This window comes from Manacus candei, unplaced genomic scaffold (genome assembly GCF_025592945.1).
Source record: "Manacus candei isolate 608988 ecotype Guabito, Panama unplaced genomic scaffold, ASM2559294v1 h1tg000050l, whole genome shotgun sequence".
Taxonomy (NCBI): domain Eukaryota; kingdom Metazoa; phylum Chordata; class Aves; order Passeriformes; family Pipridae; genus Manacus; species Manacus candei.
In genome coordinates, this window is record NW_026138098.1 from 3,569,592 (window position 1) to 3,596,057 (window position 26,466).

The 26,466-nt window shown below is 40.9% G+C and overlaps 1 protein-coding gene and 1 long non-coding RNA gene across 2 annotated transcripts in view; one reads left to right on the forward strand and one right to left on the reverse strand.

Annotated features, from left to right (window-relative positions):
* CPXM2 (carboxypeptidase X, M14 family member 2) overlaps positions 1 to 23,838 on the reverse strand; it is a 75,606-nt gene extending 51,768 nt beyond the window's left edge. Inside the window, exons 1-2 of the mRNA XM_051801141.1 lie at positions 23,112 to 23,838; positions 49 to 158 (exon numbers count right to left, since the gene is read on the reverse strand). Of these exons, the coding sequence (XP_051657101.1) occupies positions 49 to 158; positions 23,112 to 23,439 (438 nt within the window). The 5' untranslated portion in view covers positions 23,440 to 23,838. The remainder of the gene's footprint in view (positions 1 to 48; positions 159 to 23,111) is intronic.
* LOC127477212 (uncharacterized) overlaps positions 1 to 26,466 on the forward strand; it is a 629,249-nt gene that overhangs the window by 14,939 nt on the left and 587,844 nt on the right. The window lies entirely within an intron of this gene.

A 26,466-nucleotide genomic window follows, 5' to 3' on the forward strand; every position in this document is an offset into this window, starting at 1 on the left:
AGAACAACCTGAAGCCATTCTCCCACTTAGGAGAAAAATGGATGTTACCTGAATATTGAGCCTTCCTCTGTGGGCCCCCAGGCCGTAGCGCTTCGCTGTGGAGGCATGGAGCTGGAAGTCAGTAATTTTTAATGTCTCTAGACCAAGTGGGGGGCAATCTACAAAACAAAAGATCGGTTAAATTTTAATTAAGCAGAAAAACAAAACCCAACACCAGGCGAACAAGTGTTCAAAGTTTCTGGGTTTCAGCAGCGCCGAGCTGGCTGGGCTCCTCACCGGGATGAAGGAGCACAGCGGTGCCAAGGTCCATGAGAAATGGCAGCTCTCAGAAAACCCACGAGGCAACACAGATCTACACCATTTTGAGGGTCTCAGATAATTATTACTGCTTGCTGTGTGCTTCAATTTTTCACAGATACGCACAGTATTCCCTATCAAGCGCTTTTCAGTACAAAACACCACTAAAATGCGCTTTTATTTTTCTTTTTGGTATTTTCTTTTGCAACACTCAGTTTGATTTTTTTTTTCCCCCTTTCCCTGTACTCATTCCAAGCTACTGTATGAAGTTATGTTTCTAATTAAAATCTGTTCTGGGAACTTCAATCACAGTCCCTCCTGTTGCACAATAGCATCTGTTACAGAGGTCTGGGAGGCTGGAGAGCTGAGCTTGGCAGAGGTGGTGACTAAGCACAAAGAGAGTAATTTTTAAATAAGTGGTCATCTCTTTAAGCCCTAAATTCTGCAAAGCCTTGAAGAAAGAAAAGCAGGTGCCATATATCCCACCTATATATTTTTAATCAATCACCAAAATGTCGTGAGGCTATCACAGTTCACAGGACCCTTATTTTGGAAAAGCTCTCTAAGATCATTGAGTCCAAACATTAACCCAGCACCACCACTGACCCATACCCCCAAGTGCCACATCCACACAGCTTTTAAATCCCTTCAGGGATGGAGGCTCCACCACTGGGCAGCTGTGCCAGGGCTGAAGAAGGTACCTGACAAACTCATCCTGGCTGTGTCTAACTTTCAGGTGCAGTTTTGCATTATTATGCCCAAACTGGCAAGAGATATGAGATTTCCTATGCTCCTCCTTAGTTCACAACCAATTAAAATCCCTCAGGAAAAATATTATGTGCTGTCAATTCATGCTGTTGTTTCTTTGTTTATCCTTAGGAAGGTTCTCACACAAATCCAGGGTCAAATATCTCCATTAGAGGCAGTAAAGAACAAATGCTAAAAAATAATGTATTTTCTAAAGTACCAACAGTGATCTTGGTATTACATAAGAGACAAAATATAGACAGCGCCTCATTTCAAAGAGCTTTCAATTTAATTATCCAAAACAGAAAAGAGACAGGATGTATAAGGAAAGCCAGAGGAAGGAATAGCTGGGAGGATTTTGGTTTCATTGGCTGATTGTTTTAATTGCATTTCCTTATAGAGTGTTTCATCTTTCATCATATTCTGACTGGAACAAGGCTCAGGCTCTGAAAGTTCTCTGCTGGGAGTAAATAACATAGTTGGGAGCTGCCTGCCTCTCTTAAACAAGTTCAGTCCTCAAGACAGGTTTGGCAATCAATCTCATGGTGTAACCCTGAGAATGCTTTTGCACTTTGGTGTATTTTCCTCTGTGAACAGCTGACACTCAAAAATTACCCAGAACTACCCATGCCAGGTCTGAGCTGAAAAGAAAAGCAAGCTACTTTTAGATGCTCAGTTCATAAAACATCATTTAATAGAATCTTTATGCTGCACCTAACAAAGCTAAGGGGCGATCTACAGGTACTGCTGGGAGTTATAAAATAAAAGGTTCTTTCACATTGTGTTTCACATTCTGCTCCCAAACTGCAGCAAAGGCTTATGGAGCTGCCCCAGGTGCAGCCAGCACATCCCTGCTCTGTAGGATCATGCTGTGCAGAGACCTATTTTCATGAAATCTGTAGGAAATGCACTATTTTTGAGCCTGGCAGCTGCCTGTCAGGCCTGGCTGAGGTTACCTGCACTGCCATGCACCTGCCAGAGTATGTACAAGAAGCAGGTTTGGTTTTATTCCGACTGAAATGTTATTAATTTACTATAAAGATGCAATATTCTAGGGCTTGCTGTGGATTTGGATGGGTATTTACAGGCTAAAAAAAAAAATTCTCTGCATATTTTGATGTTTATTATCTCTGTTTCAAGAGAAACTGGAGCCTAATAATACGCCCCAAAATATTCATATGGATTTCAGATAACGGCGCTTCGCTGCTCTTTAGTTTTCAAGGATGAATTACTTGTGTTGCCTGTGAAGGCATCAGATTAACAGGCCAACGTTATGAAATGCTCAATTTAGCAGGAGTTGTCAATGGAAAGAAGATTAGGCTTGTATGAGCAGGCAGGGACTACAACAGGCAGGACAGATACCTCTGATGAAAACTCTGCAATAGGTTGTTCACAATCCATTGTCCTTTCCCAATGTGCTCAAGCCTTACAATATTTCATGTGAAATCTTCAGGATCTTTACCATCGATTCAACACAGTATCCAGGAATTCATTTTTTATCCTTATAAATTAGTAGGAGAACACCTAACTTGCTTTCTCTGAAGGTGAACTAGACCTTAAGCTGTGCCACCACTGACTTACCAAATCACATAAAGATTCTTTTTCTTTTACCTTGGTGAGAAAACCCCAAATATTTTGCTCCAATGTTTGACTAGAAATTAATGAAAATAATTTCTGCCACAGTTGGCTCCTCTTTCTCCAGGGATTATCCCAAACCCTGGTGCAGAGCAGCAGGACTCTCCTTACAAGACCACTGACCTTGAGATGTTTCCATCTGTGCAGCTCTGCACAGAAATTATATTCTTGGAGTCATCAAGCCTATTGTCTGTAGCTGCTTTGATGTATGGAATTTGTGCAGTTTTCCACAAGATAAGACCTTTGATTTTGCTTTTAAATAAAATTATGCCTTCTATTTCTAACCATAAAATTTGAATATTAACACTTTAGGAACATCAATGTTTTCCAAATGCATACGAATTCCAATGTCAATAAAGGGATGAAAAGAGGAGCATGTAGACAAAACCAGAAATCTATCATGTACACAGATGGTGGGAACAAACTTTTCAGTATGGTCTCTTCTGTTTAACTCCAATTTACTTATAAAAATACAACAAAATCCACCTAAAGTTGCCATTTCCTTACTGAAAAAGAAAAAATTCCTGAGTCATACCGTGAATTTAATTTTAGATAAATTATTTTGTTGGGGTATGTGTCCCCTACTTCTTAAAGCTACTGGAGGTAACCAGGACAACCTTGTTTTGAAAAACATATGGGAAAAGAAACTGATTTATGGCATTCATAAAGAACTGTGCTTTTTAAAGTATTGCTTTCATATAGTTTATTTATCTTGAAGAAATCTTCCATATAACAATGAAAATTGCCACCTGATCAATAAGACTGTCTTAATGATTTTGTATTCTCCATACTAGTTTGAAAAAACCTTGGGGATGCTACAGAAATTGGACAGCAAGAATAATCAGAGCAGTTCAGCCCTTACAGCTTCAACTGGAAATGACCAAGTTATTGGGTTGCTTCTTTAACTGGTTGCAAAATTAACCATTAGAAAATTCAGAAAATTCCACTGTGGCTTTGAAAGACATTGAAATACATATAATATGAACATAACTTATTAATAAAATAGACCTGGAGCACTGGTGTTTTAGAGAAACTGAAAAACAAGCATTAAACTTGTAGATGCAGGGAAGAGGCTGAGTTATGGACATTTCTCTCTTCATGGCCCATATCCAACCATAATTTTGTGTATGATTTGCAACCATGGATAGGTATTCACTTTAGAAACAAGCCATTAATAAGATGTCTGGATCAAAGCAATTGATTCCAAGATGTAAAAATAAACGGGACTTGGATTCAGACTTAATAACATTTGTACCTTGCAGTGTGTTCTTGTGAGGTTTCCATTTCAAAACAGCTTTCCTAATAGAGATGCTAAATGGCCATATCTCAGTGTCCATTATTTTTAATTATGCTTCTCCTATTCAGTCAGATGGTTGTGCCTGAGGGCAGCAAAGCATTTCTGGTACATCCACACCTGTTCCTTAAAATCAGCAGGAGGAAACACTTAGGAATTACTTCAGACACAACCTCATCTCTTGAAATCTGAATTTACCACTGGTAATTTAGGCTTGCCTATAGTGAGAGCACCACCTGAAGATGCTGCTGAGCCATTGTCATCTCAGCCTGCAATCTCAGCATGTGTGAGGGTATTTGGAAGCTGTTTCATCCTCACAATGGCTGTGTCCTACTGATGCAGCATCCTCTACTGAACCTCTGGTCAAAAAAAGCCCCTTCTCAGAGCCAGCTTGCTTCTCTTTAACTGCTCTGAATGATGCAATTGTATTAGCAGGGATCCTTAGAAACATAGTAGTTCCACTAGTAGGAGATATATGTACAAGCAGGACAAGGAAAGCACTTGCCTTCATCTTTATTGCCTAAATTATTCATTTATTTTATTCCCTTTTAGTCTAAATAAAGGTTGCCAGATAAGCCCAGACTGCCTTTATAGATCTTGTATCTAATAAAGATGCATTTAGGAAATCGTTCTGTCCTCATCTTCTGGAGGCAAAGCAGACAAACGATTGTTTTATTTAAAGACTCTTTTCCACCAATTTAGGAGTACATCCAGTTTTTCAAATGGAAAGAAAGAGAGAAGCATCATGTTTCTCTTCATTTATATTTTTAAGAGCCATACCTACAATCATTTTCAATTCCTGCAAGTCTATGCTTGTCTAACTCATCGTGCACAGTGATGTTCAGATCCAGAAATGGAGGAGCATCAGCCTTGTGCAGCCTGACAGTCCTTGGTGTTTGGAGGCAGAATGTTCCCTGACCATATTTATGATTTTCAATGTGTTTTAGCTCCAAGAGTTTTGTCATTTTTAAATACAAAAATTGTATTTAAAATACCCTCAAAAGAGGGGAGAAAGGATGTCACACTACAGAGGTACAGGATTTTAGAGGAGACAAGAGGAGTTCAAGGCAGTGCTGATGGTGAGTTAACACAGAAGTTTTTCTATGCAAAGAATGGTTTCAGTGCCAGGATTTTTTTGTTGCTGCAGTATCTGTAATTTTGTGTTTGAGGTCTGAGCTTGCACCACCAAGCCAACAGAAGGACATCACTATGAGGGATATGAAAACCTCATCACCCTTCCAGTGTGATTTCTTTAATTGGTGCATTTTCCATCAAAACATGCACTGCCAGTGTGATTTTCAGTACTGCAGCAAGTCCCAAGTTATCACTGCAATGAGCAGCAACAACATACACTTAAGTGCCTCTAAAAATGATGTTATTCAGTTTAGAGGGTCAAAACCCCTCTGCACATCTTGGCCTTGGCGTGGCCAGAGTTTGCCCAAGGTCAGAGGGTGACAGTGGCCAGCAGGCACCTACAGCAATGGAGGTGATTTGTCACTGTTGGAAGGGAAGTGGGGATGGTGATGTGCTTTAGGATGTTATTTCTAATTCTAGAAGCAACAAATCACTGTAATTAATACCAGTTTTTTATTTCTGTAAACCCATTTGCCTGCCATACTTGGCTATAGACTCATCCCTTGTTCTCTGGGGACTGAACACATACCTTGTAGTCAGGTATCTCATGGCAAAATCCCATCTATATTTAGGTTTGGATTCCTTGTTTCTTTTTCTGGGCCATCCCAAGGTAGATACAGAATTTAGGTCTTGTTTAAGCAAAACACTTCAACGTGCAGTTAAGAAAGAAGACACAAAACTGTGCAGCTATTGATATAGGTAAATTAAGCACACAACTAAGGGTGTATTTTGTGGGAATGAAGACTTTAACGCTCATTATACTATTCTTAGGTCTTTATGGACTTGTACAAAAATTCTTAATGAGGGTAACATCATAAATTTTGCCCCAACAACTAAATATAGAGTTTTTCCTATGAAAAGTGTGGTTGATAATTCATCTTCTGACAGCAGAAATTTTTAATGGAAACTCTGGCAGTCTAATTCCTGTGGTTAAAGTAATACTTAACTCAGAGTCATGTAAAGTACTTTAATACTGCAATGGACCTGCAAGGTGAAATAACAATAAAAGCTTATTTCTGCTAAACTTTAACTCACTCAAAATATTTTCTGATTGCTTTTCTGTGATGGACAGCCTTTGTGGGGGCTGAGTTAAACAGAAAAAGGTTCTCTGTTGTCTAAATAATTTTTTATATTTACAGTCTAAGGACATTTGGGGGGGGGTAAATTTGGTCTAGCTAAATTTTGCTTTTGATAATGTGATTGTGGAAGTGTGAAATTTCCGCAGATGTTCATGAGTCACAGTCTATACTTGTTAGGGTCCAGCTTTTCCCTGAAAACAGGTCCATGGATTTCAGTCTGAGCAGTTTTCTGACTTTGTTCACGTCCAAAATGTTGCCAACAATACATATAAGTTCCTTTTTTGTCCTGAATTCAGACCACCAGCCCCCATGCACCTCAGAATATTTGAAGCAGCATCTTGAGGTGGGTGAAAGTTCCTAAAACACATATATTTTGCTTTTATTTGTGTTTGCTTTTTCTGAAAAACCCATTCCCAGAGCACTGAGAGAACAAAGCAAGCAATGTGCACTTACAACAAATCCTCTGTACAGCAGTTAAAACACTAAATTATAATTCCAGATCAAAGATCAAATAAAGAATTAAGGAGATAAACAAAATTTCCTGTCCTAAAACCACATTAATTATTGGCTAATGTTGCACCAAGTCTGTATATTTTTCTAGGACAAGCAACAAACACTGCCTGGGGGTTTAAGACACTGGGGACTTCTCTCAGAAGGGCAATATTTATCACTCTGCAACACTCACTTATGACTGCTGGTTTTTAAAAAAAAAAGCAAACTTTAAGTTAGGAGCCATACAACCCAACTCTGTTAGAGGTCTGACCCAAAGCCTCCTTAAATCAGGAGGGACATTTTCAAGGGCTATAGGGGAGAGCAAAGCCTGAGTGAGGCTTCCACATCCGATATCTCAGAGCTCATTTTCATGACCAGATATGCCTTTTACCAGGGACACACAGACCTCTCCCATGGTGCAAAGACACTGAACAATTCCATCCTTTCTTTATGCCACCAAAACACTGTGGACCAGCTGGCAGGACTGGGCACAGAAGTTACTTCAAATGCTGCAGTGCACAGACTCTTATACGAGGGTAAAAGTGCCCCTGTCCTGCTTCCAAGGTTGAGGGAAAATTCAGCAACTGAAAGCAAATAAAGCATAAATTAAAAAAAAAAAATCTTTATCGTTTAGGTGAGGTCTGACATGAAACCAAACGTTTCTGAGATTCAGAAAGCACACTTTTTCATTTTCTTTCATTGCTTTTCATACTTCTGCTCTCTCACAAAAGGTTGTGGCTGGCTCCAGATGCAACGAAACTAGCAGGAAGAGCTTCTATTATTCCTGGCACAGCTGGGAGGAAGAATTTCCAGAGAGCCTGTTCTCTTGGAGTTTTCTGGCCAAGTCTTCAGACTGGAGGATCATCTAAACTCCAGATTCCACATACATTCACTGAGCTGCCTCCTGCTGCCACCGCACAGCCTGCTGAGGAGATGATGGGATTTGTGACAGGGACAATGCAGGAGCCTGATCCCACATGCACAAAGTCAGCTTGTGGCTCTGCTTCTGGTTGCCCGGGGTCCTTCTGCTCCAAGGGTCCTTCTGCTCCCTTACCTGCCTGCAGACTGCAGCCTCCTCCAGTTGGAGAGTTGGGTAGGCATGGAAACACTGTCCATAGCTATTCCATGTCTTAAACTGGTTTCATCTCTCTTTCCCAATGCCTTTTTAGGAGAAGAGAAAAGCAGGTAAAGACAAGAACCCAGATATTCTCCCTCACTGCCCATGGGAGCATCACCTTGATGCCCTGACATGGGAAAAGACAAGGGTGGGAATCATATTGCAAACCTGGTCATGGTGTCCAGGCCCATCCCTGGAAGTGTCCAAGGTCAGTTTGGACAGGACTTGGAGCAACCTGGGCTAGTGGGAGGTATCCCTGCCCATGGCAGGTGTTTGGAACTATGTAAGTTTTAAGTTCCCTTCCAGTCCAAACCATTCCATGATTTTATGATTCTATGAAATGATGGGAGGACAAGCTGCATCCATCAGCACACAGAGGCATTAAACATCACTCCAGGCATAGCCTAGGAGTGGATTCCAGTTGCTCATGGCACAAGGTACCCTCTCACACCTGAAAAGTCCTCCACTTTCTCTACAGAGGAATATGTGTATTTAGTCACTCTATAGGAGACATATCAATACCTTTATTGGCCAAAAATATGCAGCCTGGAAAATATCATATAAATTCTTAATTTTTCATTATGAGCTGTGACTAAGGCTGAATTCTGTGCTATTAATTTTAAAATGTCTCCTCTGATGTTTTTCTGAAGCACAGGGAGAAGACTTACTGTAATTCCAGCTAAAGCCACAAAACTGAGTACAGCCATCAAAAATGAGAACCATCCTCTTTTTTCCAAAGCCAAACAAACAGACTTAGCCAAACAATAGAGAAAAGAACTGAGACAGACCACTTGCACAATGGCTGGGTGTAGGACTAAAATTACCATTAAAAACACATCTTCATGCTAGAAATAGCTTAAAATGTCAAATCACTGAGGTGTACAGCAAGATTAAAGATTTTATACTAAACATTAAGTGTAGCCATCAAAAATAAATACTGAAACTTGAAATACCATTAACAAGTACAAAACCAAGACAGAAAATAGCTACAATCTTAAGACAGAATCCCAGCTCAATAAGAGACATCCTAAAAATGTTGAAGTTTGACCACGTTAGCAATTCCATTTGACTGTATTTTACCAAAAATAGTATATATATAGAAAGAAAGTCATATGGGTATAAAACTGCCTTATAGTGGAATTATTTCCCTCCCCCTCAATGAAAGGCTGTAGTAGGAATTTTATACAGCAGTAAATATATCCATAGTTGGTATAGCATGTTCACTAGGCAGTTGTACAGAGTGACATGAAATTCCTTTAACATAAATAAACTGGAAAATATCCATGACTTCTGGCCCTGGAAATGTACATTTCCCAAGAATTCTGCCAGCTCTGAGGATTTTGCAGCACAGCCATGTTTTTGGAGCAAAAGATGGATCCCAGGTGGCACAAAGGAAGTATCCAAGTGGCAGGACATAGGAAAGGGGTGTACGTTCTCCACCATGAGGATCAGAATTGAACACCTGGGCTTTAGTAGACCTAGAGGTGAAACACACATGAACACCTTCATCAGTTCTCCAAAAACACCTAATTTCACTAAAATAGTCAGCACTACTATGATATCACCCAGTTTTCACCTTCTCACTCTCCCAAGGACACACATGAAGCCCACACACATCGAGTAGGAAAAACCTGGGAAACTGTAAAGTTCTCATTAGTAGTGATGAGCCATTACACTTTATCCCCACTACTACACTTACTTCCACTCACAAGTACTAAATTTACACTTAAGAAAGACTGAAATCAGCCACTTCCCAATCAGTACTACTTAATGTTATTTCAGTTTTAATCAAGTTAAGCTCTAGCATAGACCAAACTATGTTTTTTCACTCCTCAAAAAGGCAGAAAACACGCTGAAAATGACACTGCAACAGATGCATCAGCTTCCTCTGGTGAGGCAGTCCAAAGACTAACACAAGCAAATCACTGATGGAGATACAATCACTTGGCTCTTCAGTTTTAGGTTTCATAGTAGGCTGTTTTCTACCAGTTAAGCTTTCTGACTTAGCTCCCGATGGGAGCCAGAAAACTTCAGAGCCAGGATGATGAAGTAGTGTGAGCTGTGCCTTTAGGCAGCAGAGACTCATTAGTCATCTTAGCTGAGAGTTGAAATGTCATCTTTCATTTTTTTATGGTTAAAACTAAAAAATATTCAATTACCAATAGAATGTAGACTAGGAGCAGTTTGTATCTGCAGCGAGACCTGGGTGAATTTTACAGGATCATCTTTCCCACAGTCAGCCCTCCTCTTCTGCCTTGTGAAAAACACATCCTTGACCATTTTAAATCTTCCCAAATAACGTGCTGCTCGTCAGCAGCACCATTACAAGAAGACCCTCAAAGATGGGCTGATCCCTTCAGCAGGGATTGCCAAGCCAACCATCCCACCCCAGACCCACCTGGGCTTGTCCCCCTTGGAATAACTATCCCTCCTTCTCCAGCAGCAGCAGCTGTGCTCCCAGTGTGAGGGGCACTGCTGAGGTGGTGGGAGGGACTGCTCGAGGCTCAGGGTTGGTTTCTGAGCCCTCACCCTGCACAGCCTGGTCTCACTTGCTCCAAGCCTTCCTCCAGGTTGCACATCTGGGATAAATACTCGACCTATATAGAGAGCCTGTGACAGGAAATTCCTAAAACCAATCCAACTTGGGTTTGAAACCTTTTATAACGTGTAAGTCTGAGTTTTATGGAGACCTGGTGTGTCTGCTCCAGCAGGGAGTTTAGACATTTATACAGTTTTTATTTTCTTTTTCCAAACATCACATCTGTCGTTATTATTTCATGTGAAATGATAAGAAGAATAAACCCAAACACTTCTCATAAGGCACAGAAGTCATCATAGTGCCTGGAGCTGTCACTCAGACAATGATTTCAGAAGAAAGTTGTGTGGTTACAATTAACCTGAACTCAAACTCTGTGCTCCTTCCCAACACTAAAAAAAGAATCAGTTCGTGTTTTCTAGAGCAGAGTGAAAGAAAAAGTATTTTGGTTGGGTTGCTTGCTTTTCACCTGATTATTCTTTTTTTATTTGACATAATTATTCATTTGATAGGCTGTGAATTCTTAGATGCACAGCTGTAAGGCAGTAACAAAATGTCAGCTCCCTTGCAGTTTTTTGTAGCCCGCAAAAGATTCCCAAAATTCATTCTGTCTAACCATCTTTTCTGCTTTGTTTAACAATTCAGCCGTGGTCCAGCAAAGACTCACAATCACAGGCTCCACATTTAGCACGTTGGAGGCTTCACTGGTTCAAAGCAAAGTGTGTCAGAAGCTTCCAGGGAGCTGGAATGTGAGTTATTAGCGAGTTTAAAGTTGTCTGCTTTCTCAAGGCTGAGAGCCCAAAAATCCAAACTGAGGGCAGTGCATTTCCCAGCCTGTGGACCCAAGGAGGAATGCTCAGGAGGGCATTCAGATAAACACTGATTTTTACCAGTTGCTCAGAGAGTTTGGCATCCTTTCCCTGGAGAAAAGTGTTGTGCTGGCAACAGCCCGTGTTGTCACCAAGAGAGTCCCTGTCTCCACTGCAAAACATCAGTGTGTTAATGTGAAAAGTGCAGGTCATGATTTGGGATTTATAACTCAAATGCTGCTTTGGAGCCCATTCTCCTTCCACCCACAGGAGCTGAAAGTATTAACTAAGCATAGGTATTCTGCACTTGAAAAGCCATGGGACAGGGAAAGCTCCAAGGGAAGCTTCCCTGAGCACGAAACTCCTCATTTTTCAACTTGCTAATTGGGAGGAAAGAAACCTGATTAAGGATTAATGAGCAGAAATATGGAACAACTTTGCAGAGGAAAAGTTCTGTGCTGTTTTCTCTCCACTTTTTCAAAGAGCTCTGTGGCATTTTTTTCTGCATAACTCCCTGCTAGCATTTTTTAATCGTATTTTGAGAACTTTCCCATTCTACTCCTCTTGTAAGAATGTAGGGGCTCTGCACTGACTGCCATTTGACTTGCATTCAAGCACCAAAAAACCCCAAATGCATATTTTGCAATATGAAACAATTCAGATGTGTCTGCAGCATTTTGTATTCCACATGCTACTACCTCCACCAGGATTTGGATTATTTAGGAAGTAGACCTACAAGTCCTCCCTCTTCCCACTCCTTTTCATTTAATAGTTTAAAAAAACACTGAATGATTTCAGCTGGTTGAGAGCTTTGCTCTTTGTACATTGTGAGTTGAACTATTGCTTGCAAATAGACATCACATTTTTTTTTAGAAAAGTTTACAGATCCTCAGCAATAAGCAGGAGTGTTGTAGAAATATTGGATCAGGAGTATATTACCAACCATATTTTCTTCTCTTTTAAATAAAGAGTTCAACCTTTCAGGCAGAGAACAGATGTGATACCTTGTGATTTCAGTGACCAGATACCTCAACCCTCATTCCTCCTTGCAAGTTTGGCAGCTGAGGAATTCATCCTTTTTCTTCTCTGAGGCTCATGCATTTCATCCATCTCTTGGATTCAGCAGTACCTGGGCTCACTTGGTTAGCATTTACAAAGGTCTTTGAAAGAACCTTCACAGCTTTCTGCCTCTGCATGGGATCCTCCAATCCTCTGTTCCACTCCAAGATGGAAACAAGATTTTTTGGGGGGCCCTTTTTGTCACAGGTCTCTAATGAAATACCCGAAGCAAAGGAACTGAACTTAGATGTGAGACACTCATTTGAGGAGCCTGCAGGAGTTTTGGAATGCAGATCTCTGCTGGGATGTGAAAGTAAACAGAGGAACTCAGGAACAAAATATCTGCTGAAACAGCTGTCAGGTATTTTTCTCTTTGTTTTAGCTGGGGTGTGTGCTGGACCCTGGCTATGACTGGTCCTGGCTACTCCTCCTCTCCTTTCCTCTCCTCAGCCTTCTCTTTTCACCAGCAGCATCAGAGCTATTGCCTCACCCGAGGGGAAACCTCCAGCTCCAGTGACATGCACTGAACACTGGGGCATGTCCCTGTGCTCCTGGGTCACCTGCATCCTGGGGCAGATCCAAATCCACTCCAAATTTACCACGGGAAACTCCAGCCCTCCCTCCAGCCATGTATGTAGACCATATCACCCAGACATACTCTTGGCAGAGCTCTCAGTGGAATCTTTGCTTGGAATTTAAAGTGTGTAAAGACAGTGCAGTTTAAATACTCACTGGGATAAAAATGGGTCTGTCCTTTGGGGCAGGGTATTTGCCATCCAGCTTGTGATGACAAATACAACTGTTTCTGAAATAACTGCTTTCTCTAACTTAGAATCCCAGAATCATTAAGAAAAGACCTCCAAGATCAAGTCCAGCTTTGACAGTTCTTCTCAATATGTGAACAATCAAGGGGGAAAAAAAGGAGAAAAATCATGTTCTCAAAGGCTGAAGTATTAAGTTCTACCTTTAGGCAATCACATATGAAAGAGTGGTTGAAAATGAAGGTTCTGTTCTAAGTCAGTGAAAAATTTTGGAAGATTTGAGATCCAGTTCTGTGTTCAGACATCCTCTGTCTTGTTTATGGGGCAAACTCCTCACAACATTGAAAAGTATCTGGGGGAAAAAAAGAGTGTTAGATCCAAATCTGGCATAAGGGGTGGTTGTACCAGGAGGTAGGTAGTGTTTACATCCAGGTTTGAGACCAGCTCTTCCAAGAGACTTTGAACTTTTCCCTTCATTTGACAGATGTTTCAGGAGAACCCTGAAAATAAAGAGGAGTTATAAACCTGTCACCATAAAACACTGTGTCTCTGAAGAGGAGGACATTAAAATACTCTAATTTCTGGGAAAGAGTGAGAAAGATGGTTTTCAGTTTTCTCCCACTGCAAACAACGCCGTGTCCCAGCACACCATGATGACTAATGTGGTCAGGCATCACCATAAATCTTGGATGTGTTAAAGGAAAGGGATACTTGAGCCTCTCTCTGTGCTCTCTGATCAAACCCAACTCCCTTGAAATGGGAGACTGTTTTGCTTCCTGAAGTTCACACGAGGAAACAGGTAAAAGGCAAATCTGGGGACAACAGAGACCAGAGACCTCCTGAGCCTCTCCACAAGGCAAAGAAAATTCTGTAAGAAAACCAGGGACATTTGGGCTTCCCACTCAGCTTCCCTTCTAGGTCCCAGCCCAGGAGGACCAAAAATGAAGAGCCAAAAAGAAGGGAAACAACAAGAGAACTACTAAATCTGTGATAAATGGGAGTGTGAGAAAGAAATCATCTGTAGGAAGCACTAAATCTAAGTAAGAAACTCAGATTTAGGAAGGTCTATCAGCCATTGTCTGGATGAGCTGTTGAGGTCCCACAGAAAGGAAAACCTCAATACAGGACTCTGGTGCTTTAGCCAACTGAGTGCCATTGTAGAATAGGTGAATCCTGAACCTGACATCTTCAGAAGTGTCTCCTTCTGGATGGTGAAGATCTGTTGCCATGTACCAGGATTTCTAAAGACAGGAGCTTCTCCCTTAGGTTGAAATCTGTTGGCAATCACAAGACCTTACCACTTCCAAAACTCTATATTTTTAGAAGTTTATAACTATAGAAATGCACGTAACCCTTTACTATCAACTTTGTGAAGATCTAAGTTGTGTTGTGAGTTGATTCTTTGGGAATCCCGTTGATTACAGGAGAACAACACAATTGTCAGGTGCCTTGAATAATTCCCAAGCAGCCCCAGGCTGATGTATAGTTCATATAACAAGTCTGTCTGGCAATTCATTAAAAAAAAACAAAAAACAAACAAACAAACAAACAAACAAACAAACAAACAACAAAAAAAAAAAACAAAAAAAAAAAAAAACAAAAAGCCACAGAAAAGATCTGTCAGTAATTAACCACCACCATCTCCCCCCAAAAAAATCTCAATTGATATGTTCATTACTGACTTTGAAAGTAGTTTCTATGTCAGTAGCTAATAACTACAAAGCAGATACACTGTGTAGCAGAAAGAAGCAAAAAGACATATAATCTGCCTGTACATGAACTAGGTTTAACTAGGTTTAACTTATGTATAGAGCAACTTTAATTGTGTTCCTTGTTTAGCCTGTTGGATGCAGCAGCACTTTTGTGATTACAGCATCCTGCTAATGCTTATGGGAAAGCAGGAACAGAACTCTGTTATTTACTACTATTTACAGACCTGTACATTTACAGCTGAATAACCACAAGTAAACAGAAGATTAATGCTTTATCTGGATACTTTCACTATTAAATCAGATATTCAACTCCACCCACGAGTCACAGGTACTGAAGTCACTGTGGTCCTCTCGACCTTGCCAGTCTTTTGCAATTTTCTGCAATGTCAAATCCCAGTAACGCAGCCCCACACAGCCCAGGCAGTTCAGGTTTGGGGGTCATTCCTGTGTCAGAACAGCAAATCATTCACTCTTCCTGATCCAAGTGTAAAATGAGTTTCTCCAGCTTTGACAGAGTAGTAGTATCTCACTTAATTTTTGAAAGGCATCCTTGTAAAATATACTTTACAGTGTAATGAGGCTGATTTTCATTTATATGGCAGCTCCTTTAAACACCCCTCCAGAATCATAAAGTCACTTTAAAGCCTTTTTTTGTTTAGAAAAATAATGTTAATCACTGAGGTAAGGAGGAATGAATTCCTTGGCTTTCCTTCTCTCCACTTAACCTACAATTTGGTGCAAATCCTTGCTTGCTAACACCAGTATGTCACCCACCAGAAGAGAAGTATTTTATGTCCGAAAGAGGACTTTAGATATCTGTCAGCAGACTCACCAGAATATCCTTTCTAACTCAATTCAAGCAGGGCCAGAGACATTAACAGCTAAACACAAGTTCTCTAAAGATGCTTTAAGTGATCCCCACATACTTGCTCTGAAGCCTTCACAGGCACCCTGACTCTCAGAGTCACCATCTGGTATCTCTTCATTCTCCCCCTTGTTTTTCTCACCTTTTTTTGTTGCCATTTGAGAAGCAGTTTTCCTTTTACACCTGTCAAGTTGATTTAGCACTGCCTGGTGACTGCATGAAGAATAAAACACCCTGCTCCTCTCTGGCAGTGCTCCATCCCTTCCAGCACACAGCAGACACCCAGAGTACCCTGTTCTTCCCCACATTAGGATGATAAAACCACAGGGGAATGGAATCATAAATATGCCTTTTGCTGTGCTACAAGGAAATTGCAAATCTGTTTACATCAGAGGTAATAAAGTGACACTGCAGTGTATTTTACTAACGTTTAATGTAGTGGTTTTTACAGCTTGGTTAGATATGCAAAAACCCCACGAAACACCTTTTGAGCTGACAGAAACAGAGAAAGGCTTCCAGAGGAGCAAGGTTTGCCCCTAAAGGAGATACATGTTCTCAGTGACCAATATCATGTGTGGCTTATGAAAAGAAGTCCTCATCAGGAAAGTCATCAGCCAAAGCAGCATTAGAGACCCATTTTTGGGCTGGCCAGGGTCCTCTGAACACCCTTGTTCCACTGTCCATGCACTGAATTTAAAAGTGCATTTTAAAAGGCAAATAATTTTGACTACATCAGAGCTTTGCTTGTTCCCATTTTCCTCAAGTACCCAAGAAAATGGTGTTAAAGGCACGTATTTATATTTCCATAAACCAAACAGTACCACAAGACATAACCTCACCAGAGGCCTGACAAGAAGTCCAGATCTGGGGCATCTTTTGCATAACAACAAGAATAAGCAACAACTATGTGTGAATACAACACTCAAATCCCAGCTCTGTACTCAGATGACCAGTCTTTTGGTAGTCTGCTCTTTACACAGACAGTGAAATGGGCAACACTTAAAAACCCCAGGAAGAAAAGGCTCAGACATTGAAAATTCAAGAAATTACTTCTTCTGCACCACAGCTTCTACTTCCATTATTTCATCTTTTTTACAGATTCTGAGTTCACAGAGCTGACAGAAGCCTTCATTCCAAAACCAAAAGAAATAAGCAAAATTTGGTTGTGAACCATTGGATTGACCTGTCTAGCCAGCTCACTGAACAGAGAATAACATTAAAAACCAAGACTGAATTCAAGTAATGAGTGTCTTGTAATATGCTGGCATTTCAGGAACAAGCCTAGGCTCAGGTTCATACTATTAAAATCTATTCAGTGAAACCATCCCTTTTTTAAAGAGGTGTTTTTAAAGAGGTATTTTTCTCACCCTAAAAATTAGTTTGAATTCAGAGAAAGCTGCTAGGAGAATTATCATGGAAAATGGTTTTCTCTAGCATAATCAGATCTGTTTATTCTGATTTTTCTTTCCTCATGTTACATTATTCATTGAAGCCATGGGTAAGGAAAGATACTAATCAAAAAAGTTTGGCCAATTTTGAGGGCATTGCTCATTATTCATTCTTAGTCATCCTTTGTCCTCTTTTGTTGTGACAATCTTTAAAGGATGGGCTCTTAAATTGAATGGCTGTGTTACATTTCATTATTCTCCTTATTTGTATAAGTGCTGAGGAGAAAATAGAAGCTGGTAGATGAAAGAAAGCTCATTAAAAGCCACATGTTTTCATCTTTGCTTGTCACATCTGGCAATTATGATGTGATACAGGTCATATTAAAATTCATGGGATAGGCACCTAGGGCCAATAAGTTCATTCTTAAAAGTTCCTGTTATAAGAAGTTCAAGCAAAAGCTTTAAAATTAAAATACACATTCTAGGTCGTGCTCCACTTTCTCTAGGCTTCTCAGAGAGGGAAGTTAAAAGGTTTAAGAGAGAAGATACCAATGGACCACAAAACAGCAGCTGGTGATTACACACCATATGAGAAATTCTGTGCTTCCTTCTTCTTAGTTCCTGTACAAGTCATTTATCACTGAATAACCTTCACTTAACCACCAGCCTATGCACACAGTCATCTCCCAACCCTCCTTTTACCCTCTGATGCAGTTCCCTAACCCAAAAGCCTGTTTGCTGTTCCCCCTGAATCTGTTTTACATTTCCAGCTCCCGCCCCATTTCTGTTCACACCTTTCCTCTACGCTCCCCGTCGTGCTCCAGAGCCACCACTGGCTCTGCTCCCACCCAAACCCACACCAGTGCCCTGCCCTGTCTGGCTTTCAGTCCTCCCCTTCCACTCCAAGGCACCTTGCCAGTGTTCCCAATGCCTTCCTCACAGCCAGGGCTCTGAGACATTCCATGTGCCAGTAAAGTTCAACATGCTGGACTTTAAACATCTTTTGAAAAATTTGACTTTGATGACTCTCTTTGCTCCTAGACTTCCTCCTAACTCTCGACCTACACCTCCAGCCTGTTTCCAGTGTTCTCCCTTTCCACCTTTTCCAATTTTGCCAAGAAATGGTGGTTCACAGGCTACCTTATCCTTCTGTTTCCTTCTGATCTAGCTGGAAACCTGGTGTATCTTGGTGACTTCTTAAGTGCTTTCAGCTGTCAGTTCAATACCTTACATATCACTCTCTCAAATCTTCTTTCCAGTGAAAAAATTCAGGATTCAAATGTCAGTAACACCATAAACTTGTCAGTTTTTAGCTTCACACTCTCTTCAGATCTTTGCCACCATTTTGCACTAAAATATCTCCATTTTTCCCAAATAACATCTCTAAGATTCAGCTTTTCTCCCTCATTCACTTATTAATTTCTCCCAGATTTCATGATCTCATGTTTTTATAAACACCTCAATTAATGTACTATCAGTTTATTGTTATATATCCAAATTCATTCTCCAAGATAATTTTCATGATTGCTTGCCTTGGCCATTTTATCCTCTCTTTGCCTCCCTTAGTGACTCCTGACACACAAGCCCCAGTGAGGTCCTGACCCATCCAAGGGATTCTGATGCACTACATAAACGAAAAAGAAATAGAAAACTAAAAACCTTCAGAATTACATTGTTGAACAGGTGGCAAATCACACAGAAAGAAACAAATCTGGGGCAAGTAAACAGCAATGCATCTGAAGAGCTTCATCAAGCCTGGGGAAAGCTCTAAAATGAGACAAGACAAAGGAAATCACAATCACTGAACACAGACACACGATGGATTGTGCAGAGATCAAACAATGGGAAACACTGGTGAAATACAGAACAAATGTGCACTAAACCCCATTCTGAGCACTGCCATATAAATAGACATCACTGCTTTATTTTTCTAAGTGCAATCAGAATTGAAACATGGCCAGAACAAGAACTGCAAGTCTTGTAAATCAAATCAAAATCGTTATGGATTTATTTGTGGCAGATTTGAGGGCAATAGGATTGACAGTGGGAACTGCTGAGTCATGGCCCAGAGCAATGGGCAGCACTAGTGTTTGCTGGGACCTCACCCCATAAACCTCCCAGTGATGAATTTTGGGCTGTACTCGGACCCCCAAACTCTGAAGGCATCTGCCCCACAGATGGTAGCTGAGATGCCAAGTATTAAACTCTATTAAAGGCCTCATAAAAAGAAAACACTGATGTTAACAAGGCTCTTTCCACTGATTTGAATGGGCTTTGGATAGAGGCCTGTTCAAACAAGGACGGAATTGGAAAATGGAAATAAGCATATATACAAAAAACTGTCAATCCAACTGTTTACCTTCCAAGGATGACCTAGTACCAATTAATTTATGAGTCACTTAAAGGGCAAGGAGGCAGATTGATATTTCTGTTACCTGAATCCAGTATCTGCAAATATTGATTCTTATAATCTTTTTTTTTTTAAATTACATCCCATTACAACCCAGCTGGCCTCAACGGGATTTCTTTCTCCATTAATATTTCACAGATTACAAATATCTATATTCTCACCACCTTCAGTAATTAGCTTAAATAAGTTGAATCCATGTCATCTGTTTTGTACTGTGTCCTTCAGACTGTTCCATTTGATTTCCACTTTGATTCAAAGCTGGGGCTGATCAGGACCAGCTGCTCAGCCAAAGGGCAGATCACACGTTCCCATTCCCCCTCTTTCTTCATCCCAGCTCCCAGCCAGACTATTGTTTGCTACAATTAATTAATCCCACATGCCCTGGCTGCCAGTGAGCCTCACAACCCCCAAATTTTTATATTTACTGCATGTCCAATAAATTAATTCCACTTCTGGATAGGTGCATAAACACATAGTTATAAACATATATACACAGCACACATCCTTACCCAACCAGATTTATACCTATTATTCATGGATATCTGCTTGACAACTGCTATTATTCTTTCTTGCTGGCCTCTTAACATCAAAATTTGAGAAAATATAGGTATGAATTCACATTTAGACATCTCTGTGAAGGGCCAGATTTTCACATCTTCATTTCAAACCAATCCCTGGTGACACAGTGACATGCTAATAAGCATAACAGTCACTGCCCTGGCAGGACCTGACCCTTGCCTGCTTTTGAGTAAGAAGTAAGGAGAAATTTCAAATATTATAGCCAGAATTTTTAATACTGTAGCTCAAATCGCCCGACAAATGCAATTTCCTGCTAAAAACCCGCTGGTTTCACTTACATCTTTAACACTTGGTGACAGTTTCCCTCACTGGGTGTTTGCCTTAGGGCTTATTATGCCTATTGCAGTTCAAATAGTTCAGCTGCTCCCAAGGAAATCCTAAGAATTTTCCCATATTTAAACAAGCCTAACAGTCAGCTTGTTGAGTTGATGTCAACTGCCCAGGAGCTGGATCAAGGAGCAGGAGTTTGATGGAGGGGGATCAGTTGTTTTTTCGTACCTCTGGCTATTTTTTTTAAACCTCACAGGCTTTAAAACCTCTTATTTCACAGGGCTGGTGAAAGCTTGGAAGCTCAGCTGTGCCCAAAGGGCACAAGCCTGCTGTGGGAGGAGGGACTGAGCCATTTCCAGCTGCTTTTGGTGGTGCAGCAGGAGCCTCCACCCTTGTCCCCTTGACCTTGTGTTTGGCCATGCAGAGGGGGAGAAGGAGGCTGAGGAAGGACCTCACCTGACTGAATGCAGGCATGAAATGAATGAGGTAAGGTGGGAAGTGAAAACCAGCAAAACAGAAGATGAATCCTGCCTGTGTCAGTTGGTTGGCCCACAGTGTAGCGTTTTCTGGGGAAGGAGAAAGTCTCATTTTTAAAAACTTTTCTGATTCCTTAATTTCCTATACAGAAACGAAATGCGATTCCATTTGCAAAATCTAACATTCTTAGAAAATGACCAAATGAAGACTGTCTGCAAGACTTCACTATGCTCCCCTAGGGGCTCAGCTCCTAGTGGGAGATAGTTTGAATTTCATAATGCTGTTACTACAATGCACAAAGCAAACCAGGTTAGGACAGGATGAGCATTCCACAGGGATGAAGGTAGTTTGGCATGTCTGCTGCCTTCTCTGCAGCTGTAAGGTGCTCAGTGCAGCATGTGGGGAATGAGGAAGATGCCTGTCTGTAAAGACAAATTAACTTTGCCCTGGTGGATTGGGTGATATTCTCATCACTGTCGTGTTTGGTGGAGTAAGTGTGAAGCCATGATGCTGGGGAAACTGAGAAAAACCAACAGGGAAGGTGAAAGGAAAGCTGAAATGCAGAACATCCCAGGATGGAGATATGTATTGACTTCACAGAGCTAAGAAAGAAAAACCCTGCTACCTAGTTGGGTAGCTTTAAATTCCACGTGTTTCCCATGGAATCATGGAATGGTTTGCATTGGAAAGGATCTTAAAGACCATCTCATTCCAAACCCTGCCATGGGCAGGGACACCTTCCACTAGCCCAGGTTGCTCCAAGCCCTGTCCAACCTGGCCTTGGACACTTCCAGAGATGGGGCAGTCACAGCTTCTCTGGGTAACCTGTGCCAGGGCCTCCCCACCCTCACAGGGAAGAAATTCTTCCCAATATCCCATCTAACCCTGCCCTCTGTCAGTGGGAAGCCATTTCCCCTTGTCCTGCCCCCTATCTTCCCTGCCCTCCTGATCCAGTCTGTGGAGGTGGAAAGCAGAATCTTTTTTTTTCTTCTTCTTAATCTAAAAAAACCCCAAACCCCAAAAAACAAACAAACAAACAAAAATCACATTAAAACAATCTCGGATGACCTAATGTAGACTAAAATGACTGCACTGATGTAACACACTTAATAAGCCAATTCTTGAGATGGTCCAAGCAGTATCATCCACTTGGGAAGCTGCTGCCTGGCTGTTGGCCCTGAGGGAGAGAGGGCCATGGATGCCTAGTGCCTCTCCTCCCCCAGACAAGATATTTCTGCTGCCCTCCTTGACTCTGCCTTGACTTACACTGACAAGCTGCTCTGCCTGCCCCACAAACGGTTCTCCAGATTTTAGAAATTATATTTTCTTATCACTATTTATTAGTTTAAAAGCCCATATCTTTGCTAGTCAAATGCTAATTAATTTCTGTTGGTGTTAACATTAAATTTAAAATATTTTGTTTACTACGTGCGAGATGTAAGTGGGCAAAGTTAGAGCCACTCTACAACCCTTGATCCTCTGTTTTGCTGTACTAGTGGTTCTAAATCACAAAATTTGTGCCATATGCTCCAGCTGTTAACAGTAAGTTTCCATCTGAAGTAAAGGGGAGTTCAGCTGTTGTGGGGGGGGATTTGGCCCCAAAGTTTACAACTCTAAAGTTCATGGACCAAACTCATTCCTAAGTATCCCAAACCAGTAAAGTAGCTACCAGACAGTCAGAGAACATAGAAAGAAATTACTCTTCTTCCGGGGTGGTGCAATTAGGTCTTGATGGGAACAACTGGGTGGTAAAAACTGATCAAGTTTCTGCAAACTATAATAATTGCATATTTTCACCTAATCAAGTGCAGAAAATAGAAAATGGAATTAGGGGTGGTCATTTGATTGTAAGGCATTTTTGTTGCTGTTTAATTTCTTTATTTTGCAGGTCAAAAATTAAAGTGAGCTTGTTAGAGGCTAGTCTTCTACAGGAAGATCTCTGTTTACATATCTTCCTCTGGAGGGCTTCAGAGTGAAATCTCAAAGAAATTCACAGGTTTATAAGTAAAATTAATTCAGTAACCTCTCAGATTAAAGAGAGAAGGGATAAAGAGAGGTGTCACTATATGCAATTACCTTTTACTATGGAATCTATCTCTGTTCTTTTGCTTAGAGAACAGCAGTTTTCACAACATGCCAATTGTCAAATGTAATTAAGAATAATTAAGAAGGAAAAGTCCATATACTAGCCAGAGTACAGCAGCATGAATACATTACAACTCCAAAATAATCTCTTTACTAGATAAGGAAAGGCTTAAAAAGTAGTAAAAGTTCTGCAGATGTGTTGTGGAATATTAAAAATTAATGTGTTGTCATCATCATCACCACAACCACATTTATTGTTATTATTGCCAAGGCTGCCATTAGCTGGATATTGATTAATGCAAAAAGTTACAGGCAACGTGAGATTCAGCAGACTCCAAACTCTGGAGGAGGAGGTGGAAAGTTACCTGGTGGCGTTTCAAGAATCGGTTTTCCTTTTTTGTTGTTCTTCTTCGGTTTTAACTCTTTCCTGCTGGGTTTGAACCGCGGGTGCTCCTCTGTCTCTGCAGCGCGGTGAGGTCCTTCCTCTCCAGGTTGCTCCGTGAAAGGAAAAAACTCTTCCCCGGGATATGGAAAGGAATAATAATGATCCCTGTTGGTAATTTCCTGCAGGTAATAATCCTGATCGTCCATGGGTACAGCCCGGGACACATCCCCCAGCAGCGCCAGCCCAAAGGTGCAGAGAGCGAGGCAGAGTTGGGAAGGACATGAGCCTTTCTTGCTACGGGCAATCATCGTTTGCTTTTGCGGGAATCTCCTCTGCGAGTGCTGGAACTTTATTTGGAAAGAGGGAAAAGAGAGTTTTGGCAGCTGCCAGAGCCCCTCGAGGAGAGGCAGAGCTGCCTGTGGGAAGTGCCTCTGCTTTGGGCGAGTTTGGTGGAGTTGCGAGGAGCGCAGCGGGACGGGGCTGCGGAGGGAGGGGGCAGGACGGGATTCATGTGATCCTCGGGATCCTCAGCCAGCCGGACGGACGGACAGACAGACAAACGCTCCGCTCCGCCGGCGTTTGCCAGGTGGGATCCCCAGCACCGTCAGCTTCGCTGCTTCTCCTCTCCTGCCTCGCAGTTTTGGGTGGTCGATGCTGCTCTCCCCCAAGCCCAGAGTTACGCGACAGTTCCCGCTTAGTCCCCAAACAGTTTCTTTAGTCTTCCCACGCGCGGCTGATCCACGAGAGGGTTTATTGGAAGAAAAGTAAACTTGGCAGCCGGCCTGCTCCTCCCAGCCCGTGTCCAGAGGGTTTCCCTGCCGCTGGAGATGCTGCGCAGAAGGGGGTGGGCACACGGAGCCTGTGGCTGGCAGGGGTCACCTGCTGGTCCTGCCACCTGGACATGCAGGAGGGTATATGGGATGTGGATTGCTGGCAAATAATCCTCACCCCATATATGTTGTGCTGTATTCCTTTTTGTGGTATGTTTTTTTCCCCTTTTGGCGTTTGCAAAGAAGAATCCCTCTCCAGCACCAATCACGGCCTCCCTTGTTTGTATTAGTTTACATTTACATGACATCAATAATTTATATATATATAATTTATATATATATATACTTTATATATATATATAATTTATATATATACAATTTATATATAAATTATATAAATTATATTTACATTTATATGACATGAATAATTTATATATAACTTAAATTAGTTTACAGATATAAAAATATGTTTAAGTTTATGTATAGCTGTGTTATTTTATAACAACTCATGGTTTAAATAATATAGTTTAAATAACACAGTTTTATATAAGCTTATAGTTTGTAGTAGCTTATTTCATAATAACTTACAGTAAATTATCCATAACTAATATAACTTGACAAGTATCATGTGTCAAGTTATAAGAGACTTCTCCTGGGGTATATTGCAAATCTCTGGAGTCAGTCCAAATAAAAACCAGAAAGAACACTGTTCATCAGTGGCCCTTTTTCTCATTCTTTTTGGAATGGTCCTGATATTTGTTCTCTCTGAAACATCTTCCCAACAGCCCAGGATGTTTTGTGCTACACACACGCAACCCAGTGTCATTAATGAAATCAATTTGTCTGAGAGTAAAATCTTATCTTTCATCTTTTTCATACCTCTAAAATAACCTTCAGTGCTGAAGGAAATGTGCAACAGTTGGTTTGCATGAAATATGAATTCCTACTCCTGTGTTGAAAATACCAGCTTATATTTTCATCATGTATATTGTATTTCTTGCCATGGTCCAGTCAGTTGGGAGAAAGTATTGCATCTGTTGCCCAGTCTTTAGTCTTCCTTTGTGCTCACATTTTTTGTGTGTTTCTCATAATTTTAGTACCATAATAAACAACATTTTATATCTCAGTACCTGTATCTTTTGGTATATTTGGTTTCCAGACTGTGGGTGATCCTGCCCATATATACAATTATCATCCTTGCTTTCTTAGTTGCAACTCCAAAAGGAACTTAGTCATTATGCTGTGTCCGTTGTCCTTCCTTTTAGAAAAATGTAATTCTATTTCTATCCTTAATTTTGCTTTTTAAAAATTTAAATCAAAATTATATATTTTTTTTAATTTAGGAATTTTTATATTCTAAAACTAGAATAAAATAGGAACTGAGTCCTACTGGATATGCTGTGTGAGAAGCAGGCTGCTTGTTCCCTGTGCTCAGGGGCAGGCTGAATATCCTCTTTTAGTGATTTCACAGTTGTTCTTGTTTTCCCTTTCCAAAGTATCCAGTCCTTTCTCCCCTTGGTCCTGACTTCTGAGGGCAGAGCATAAGCTACAGAATATATGTATAATTTTGTTGCCATTTGCAGCACAGTCACTCTTGTGCAAATAATATGAACGTTCACATACCTAGAGAAGAAGTAGATAAATAAATTTTTTCATTACATCATTAAGGACTTGGTTTTTTGGTAACTAAAGGCGCTTTAGCTGCAAAATCACTATTTAACTCATTGCAGTGATCATAGAAGAACACACAGAAAATTTCCAAGCATAACAAGTGATATTTTTGTAAAATATAAAGTCAAGTGTACATTAATTAAAGACCTGAGGATTGAAATTTGGGGATGTTTTACATTATATGCATTTCACAATTTTACATGTGTACATTTCTACAAGGTGTGTATATAAAGATCATGTGTTTTCTCTTCTATATGATACCTGTTCTACAAAGAGACAACCGTGTAGGCTTTAATTAAAATTAATCTTATATACTATAACATGATGTCTCCCTTTACCAGGTGAGAATGCAGAGTAGCTGTATAGAGAGAGAGATGTATGACTATAGCTGCATAGAGTATAGCAGCAAAAATCTTCTCCTGCCAAGGGAAGACCTGAACTTAAGCAATACATATAAAAAAAGATACATTTAAGTGACAAAAATACCCACCCAAGTGTCACCCACATCACACATCACAATCTTACCATTGTCTACAACTTCCTGGCAGGAGGCTGGAGCCTGATGGGGGTCGGGCTCTTCTCCCAGGGAACAAGTGACAGGATGAGAGGAAACAGCCTCAAGTTGTGCCAGGGGAGTTTAGGCTGGAGATTAGGAAACATTTCTTCCCCAAAAGGGTTTTCCAGCACGGGCACAGCTGCCCAGAGCAGTGGTGGAGTCGCCATTCCCGGGGGAATGTAAAAGACCCGTAGATGTGGCTTGGAGAGCCATTTTCTGTGAGCTGTGGGGATGTGCCCACCAGGACACTGCAAGGCACTCAAGGACAGGCAGGTTTTCCTGCATGACTCCACTTCCACAGGCAAGAACTTTGCAGAACATCAGGCAGTGCCACACCC